The sequence below is a fragment of the Pundamilia nyererei genome, unplaced genomic scaffold, assembly GCF_000239375.1.
Source record: "Pundamilia nyererei isolate P.nyererei 1_Seehausen unplaced genomic scaffold, PunNye1.0 scaffold00135, whole genome shotgun sequence".
Taxonomy (NCBI): Eukaryota; Metazoa; Chordata; class Actinopteri; order Cichliformes; family Cichlidae; genus Pundamilia; species Pundamilia nyererei.
Genome location: NW_005187536.1, coordinates 1,510,453 through 1,516,127, shown reverse-complemented (window position 1 = coordinate 1,516,127; position 5,675 = coordinate 1,510,453). Strand labels below are relative to the sequence as shown.

Genomic DNA, 5,675 nt, shown 5'->3' with positions numbered 1-5,675 from the left:
TGGAAGTGATAGCAGAGCTGTACGTTTGAATTTTCCAGAAATCTCTCAGTCAGAACATGCTATATCATGTTTAGCTAACTAGCGAGCTAACTTCCTGCTAACTTCTAACTCTGTTAAACTTAATAAATCCTGTTTTCGTGGATGCCTGGATGTTAAACTTAATTGTTACACCTGGTAAAGCAGCAACACTGATGATTTTATTAAAGATGAAAGAATTTAGACAGTTTTTAACTCTCAGTGATGCCGCAGTGTTCGTTTGACTTTGGGACCTGAAAATGACGGAGTTTAGGACCCAGATTCCTCCGTGAGGCTCCTGACTACAGTAGCTGTAATGCTCCAACAATCCATCACGCAGTGCGGCTTCGTAGCTTACCACAGTCGCACTAAAACATTTTTGACAGATTTTTGAGCGCCGTGTAGCACATAAAATCGGTTCAAGGTCAGTAAGCACGATCAGAATTCATAATTTGAGAAAATTAAAGGATTTTAAGTGCGCCTTATAGTGCGGAAAATACCGTATTAGCTCTAGATAATACAGGAGAATGATAGTGGCAAGCTCAAGTGCCTTAAACGTGCATTGACCCTAATGGCCACCAGGGGGCGATACTTCCTAAGCCATTTATGCGTTCAGTCGCTCATTTGGAGACATCCAAGCAAGTCCACTTTGGAATTTTGGACTGAGTCAGGGATATAATCCAGGGCATGCTCATTGGCTGATGAACAACGAGCTTAGTCCCCCTCCCTCATTAAATCTGATTCCAAAACACCAGGAATGATAAAATGCTCATCTCGATGTCTCGTAATGGGACCCTACAAACCGCTGAATGACATCACAGGTGAGATGCTAATTTTAGTACAGAAGTGCAGAACCAGTCTTTGTGTTTCTTTTAGTCCATCTTCACTCTGAGACTGATTTTTTTTAGGTGGCCAAAATATTACAGAAATTGAAGCAGAACGTGAGATAACTGGGAAGATGTTTGTGGTGATCGACAGATGCAGACAGAGGTCGCCCCCTGCTGGCTTTGGTGTTACATTTCACTTTCCTCTCAGAACATTTGAACTACGATTGGCTGAACAAGAACTGCTGCTTTAAGACAAACATAAAAGCCTTGATAATTCATTTTTCCTTATCTCCCCAAGACAGCATGACTATCTTAAAGACAAAATGAGAATGAATTTTTGACCTTTGTTGGATAAAGTTTTCCTTTCTTTTTTTACACATCGCGTGACAAACGAGACGAAGGGAGAAAAACACATAAACGTCCTGTCAAGTGAAGACTTAAACTGCGATCCCAGCAGTATAATTTCGAGTTGCTGACCTCAGAAGTGACAGAGAAATGGCCTCATGCAGGATTAGCAACCACGTAATTACAGATTCTGTGTGAATTGTAACACTTAGTCTGTCACAGCCTGACAGACAACACTAATGCAGGGCGTCCATTTACTTTGAATAAACATAAAAAGTAGATGCAGATTGTTCGTTCTAACAGGACTCTGACTCTGTCCTGTCATATTAAAAGTTTTATGATCTTGCTTCAGTTGGAGAAGAGCAGCAGAAGTATCAGTGGGAGTGTCTGCGAGCTTCTTTGTCTCTGTGGTGATTCACAGGGTCGGGTTATATTCAGAAGGTGTTAAAAATAAACAACAGCAGCCTAAGAGCAGGTTCAGACCGGATGGCCGTCGGCCCCGAGGGTGGAGGAGTCGTCTAATGATGCAGGGTCTGATCTAAAGTGTGGAGCAGATTGCAGCAGCCTGTCACACAGCCCGTGTACATCAGTCACAGTGGGCCCAATCATCGTGTACACCTGATGAATCACTGGCTTTCTAAGTGCTGATGCACCACATAAACTCGTCCCTTGCAGAAAGTACACTCCTGCAAAGCTCCACTCGTGGTCCACTGGTGGGTCGTGTTCGCTTAGACGCGGGCGCCGCCAGATTTACAGTCTCAGTCAGGTCACGACAAACTAATCTCTCCATAGGAGGCTCAACATTGTGACAGTTTCCCAAATGTCACAGTTATTGTAGCCAAACTGCAGGAAACATTAGCACACCACAGTTTGGCAGATGATCAGATTCAGCACACCGGGCTCTGCACGTCCAAAGGCTTCTACGCTGGGATCATCAACAGGCACTCTTAAGAACACGTGTGCGTTACTCCGGAGTACAGCTGACCCTTTTACAGCAATTCTGCAATTAAATTCATGCCGCCATCTTCACCGACCTCATTATACAAGAGTGACCTGGAACCGAGAGGGAAGCAGTTTTTCATTAGCATAAGCTGAATGTTTTATTAAAGCCACGGTCGGGGCTCCAGCTGCATCACCAACCACACCGATGCAGATGATTCAAAGCTGCTGTGAAAATATGCATAAGAAACTGTTCAACAGACTTGTTGCGTAATTTTCCATGAAACTGTATACTAGCGTGGGCCCGTGGTGATTAGCATAGCCATGCCGGTTGCCTAGCTGCACCTGACTCGAGCGCAGCCCGATGCATTGAAACATTTTGCCCGGACCTTCTGTTTGCATCAGGCTTTACTTCAAAATAAAGGCAGAAGCCAAGAAGCCATTCCAAGAAATTTAACACCAAATGGAAAGAAAACGTTGTTATTTTAGCTTTTTAAGTGTGTTAGAACGCTGCCTGAGCATCCACTAACACACCGAGTGTCCTTCTGCCTCTAATGATTTTGCAGCTGTCATGAAAGCGTCCAGAACACGAGGGTGGTTTTGCTGCAGGCCTGTGCACACGCAGGCTGTTGGAGGCGCAGAGCTTTGGGCTTGTCATTGCACTTTGTCATGTTTGTCTTAATGCATCTTATTTTATTTGACCTGGAATAACACAGCCTTCATGTGCTCTAAAGCACATGCTGTTTTTTACAGTGTGGAGACGGCTCCAGCTTTGCTTCTTGTGCTGCCCACTTAGAAAGTCCACTCAGTACACAGGATATTACATAACCTAATATTTGAGTTGCACTCGTGTTTCAGGGACCGTGATTCTGTGAAGTCTTTTAAACATTTATCCCAGGTCTGTAGAACAAAATAGGATACATGATAAATATGGATTTAAACAGCTACAGACTGAAGGAGGACACCACAGTTAGCTTGGATGAGCCATATTCTCTAATTGTTTACACTGACTAACAGGACGCTGCAAGAAGGAGAAGAAGATGATAAAATGGGAAAAGAAGGTCTATACTGGCCTTAATGAGCACATTTTATACCTGAACAGTGGCTTTTCTCAGCACACTTGTTCCCTGTCTATCACCTACCTTTGGCACTGTTGTTTATCACTTGCACTGGGTACCACAGTGAAGAGCCAGCAGGCTCACCAGTATAATTAAAGGTCAACAAGCAGTGCGAGAAATTAGCCCGATGTTAATGAGATCTGCACGCAGGGCAAGGACACAGAGGAGGGAAATGGCAAGGGAAGCAGAGTCGGAGCGCAGTAAACATTTCCATACCTCCCATCTCGGTCGGGCAGCCACCTTTTAAATATTAAAAATACTTCTGTGTGATGCCACGAGCAGTGCCTGCAGACACACTGGGCATTGTTTAAGAACAAGTGTTTGCTTCCCCTTTTGTACCTCTGCTGCAGCCCACGCGCAGGCTCACAGGGTCTGCTCACCTACAGAATACAAAAATAACACAGGCAGTAAAATACGGACGTTATTGGATCGCATTGCAAAACTGAGGTGACTCAGCTTTGCACACCAAATTTAATGCTTTGCAACGACAGGCCAGTTTAACAAACAGCTGAATATGCATCATGTTCATTTGTGTTGCAGTCCATAGATAAGAGTCTGCAGGTGTGTGTCCCTCTAACCTGCGTGTGTGCTTGTGCAAACATCACTGCATAAATCGAGCACATTGTCTCTCAACTTCAGATTGCCTGCCTTCCCCTTATCACCTCCCCGACACTGCCTGCCTGCCTCCAGCTCCCTGTGAGGGCCCCCCAGGGGTCCCTGTGTCCTGTCATAGTACCGCTGCGCCTGACTTTCATTAGCCGGCACCCCACAGGCTCTGTCACACAGCGTAAACACACCCCGGCGACTCATTGCGAAACTGAGCGGCTGCCATCCGGACTCACAGCCGAGGAACAGTTTGTGCCGTGTTTGCAGCAGCGTTGTTCAGCTCTGTCGTCAATGCACCACAATTTTAGCACATATTGGTCTTCCTGAAAAAGATCCTTCACATCACCTGTTGTTCCAGTTTAGCATGCAGCCGATTCTCGCTCACACTGCACTTGCTTTGAAACCAGTTTTGCACTTGCGGCAGTTTCAAAGGAAGCTCGATTAAAGTTTTGGTTGTGTGCAACAGGGCTGTGCGGTCGTCCTTCAGTAGAGTGTATTAGGTGCACCTTATCACAGCAGGTGACGAGTAGAAGCCTGCTTCTTTGTCCACCAGCGTTTACTACAGCAGGCGGTGCTAAAAGGGGTCCAGACAGAAACAGGAAGAGAGTCAAAGGTTGTTTGGGCAGCAGAAAGTTAGCCGAGCAGCCTCCTGTGCAGCTCTCTCTGTCTTGGTGTATATTTGAAGCTCCATGCTCAGTGGCTTCTTTCTCTCTTTCCCTCCTGTCATTCTCGTACTGCTGTCCGTCTGTCTGTCTGGATGGTTACACATGTGTGTATCTGTTTCTCTGGTGGTGGCCGCTGTGCTTTGTCCTATGGGGTTCATGTTGTGGGGGACAAATAGGGCATGCATCCAGGAGGGCAATGCTGCAGCAGTTACACGGAGTCACTATGTACTCCCACGATGAGCACCACAGCACCACCTCCTACTGCTGGAGTGACCGAGGTAAGAGGGCTTCGGCCACAAACGCATCACCTGCTGTCCTGCTGACTACTTTACGTCCGTCCGTCAGAATGTCCGTCCTGTGGACCTGTATCATCTAAAGCATACATGAAGTGTCTGCTCATGTCCTGGAAGCTTCTGGAGTTGGTGAAGCCATCTGTTGAGCAGTTCATAGCAGCATGGTTTCTGTCTGTAAGCATGCTGTAGCCAGCGCGGGCTCGTCAATAGTGAACATGTTATTGTTGCATCACTTTGCTGTTTCATTAGTTTAACACAGACGACAGGTAACAACAGACAAGTGTTTCTGCGCATCCACGGCCAGGAAGCGTAATGGAAACAGTTGATGCCGACTCACAGCTCTCATGTGACAAACACAGAGATGAATCACTTACGCAGCTTTGCTTCTCAGAATATTGTTCAGAAGTGTTGCTGAAACTGAGCAGCTGCCGACATTTCATTTATCTTAGCTTGATATGTGTACAGCAGCTTCGGCGACCATCTGCAGTCGCTGTTACGTAAAGTCTGCACTTTGTGTAACGTTGGGCTGCAGTGCTGCACGTCGGCTGGCTCTGAATAATTCACAGATGCAGCAACACTTTAAAGATGGAGGCTTTAGGTGCACGGCGAAGGACCTCGACGTGCAGCACTCAAATAATCAAACAAGTTTGTTCAATCTGTGGCAAGTGCCCCCGTGTGTGTGTGTTTGTGTGCGGTTGTGTGTGTGTTTGTGTGCATGTGTGTGTGTGTGTATTTGTCCTTGGGAATGCCACAAAGCCACTAAGTAGAGTCTTAAAACCACTGCAGTCTCAGTAAACTCAGACTGGAAGGCTTTAAAAGTGTGTGTGTGTGTGTGTGTGTGTGTGTGTGTGTGTGTGTGTGTGTGTG

At 46.2% G+C, this 5,675-nt stretch overlaps 1 protein-coding gene across 10 annotated transcripts in view; it reads left to right on the top strand.

Annotated features, from left to right (window-relative positions):
- stxbp5l (syntaxin binding protein 5L) overlaps nucleotides 1-5,675 on the top strand; it is a 130,966-nt gene that overhangs the window by 118,633 nt on the left and 6,658 nt on the right. For 5 of the 10 annotated variants that reach the window (XM_013913510.1, XM_005743760.1, XM_013913509.1 and 2 more), the window contains one exon: nucleotides 4,692-4,793. The exons of the other annotated variants lie outside the window; for them this stretch is intronic. In XM_013913510.1, the coding sequence (XP_013768964.1) occupies nucleotides 4,692-4,793 (102 nt within the window). The remainder of the gene's footprint in view (nucleotides 1-4,691; nucleotides 4,794-5,675) is intronic. 10 annotated transcript variants of the gene reach the window in all.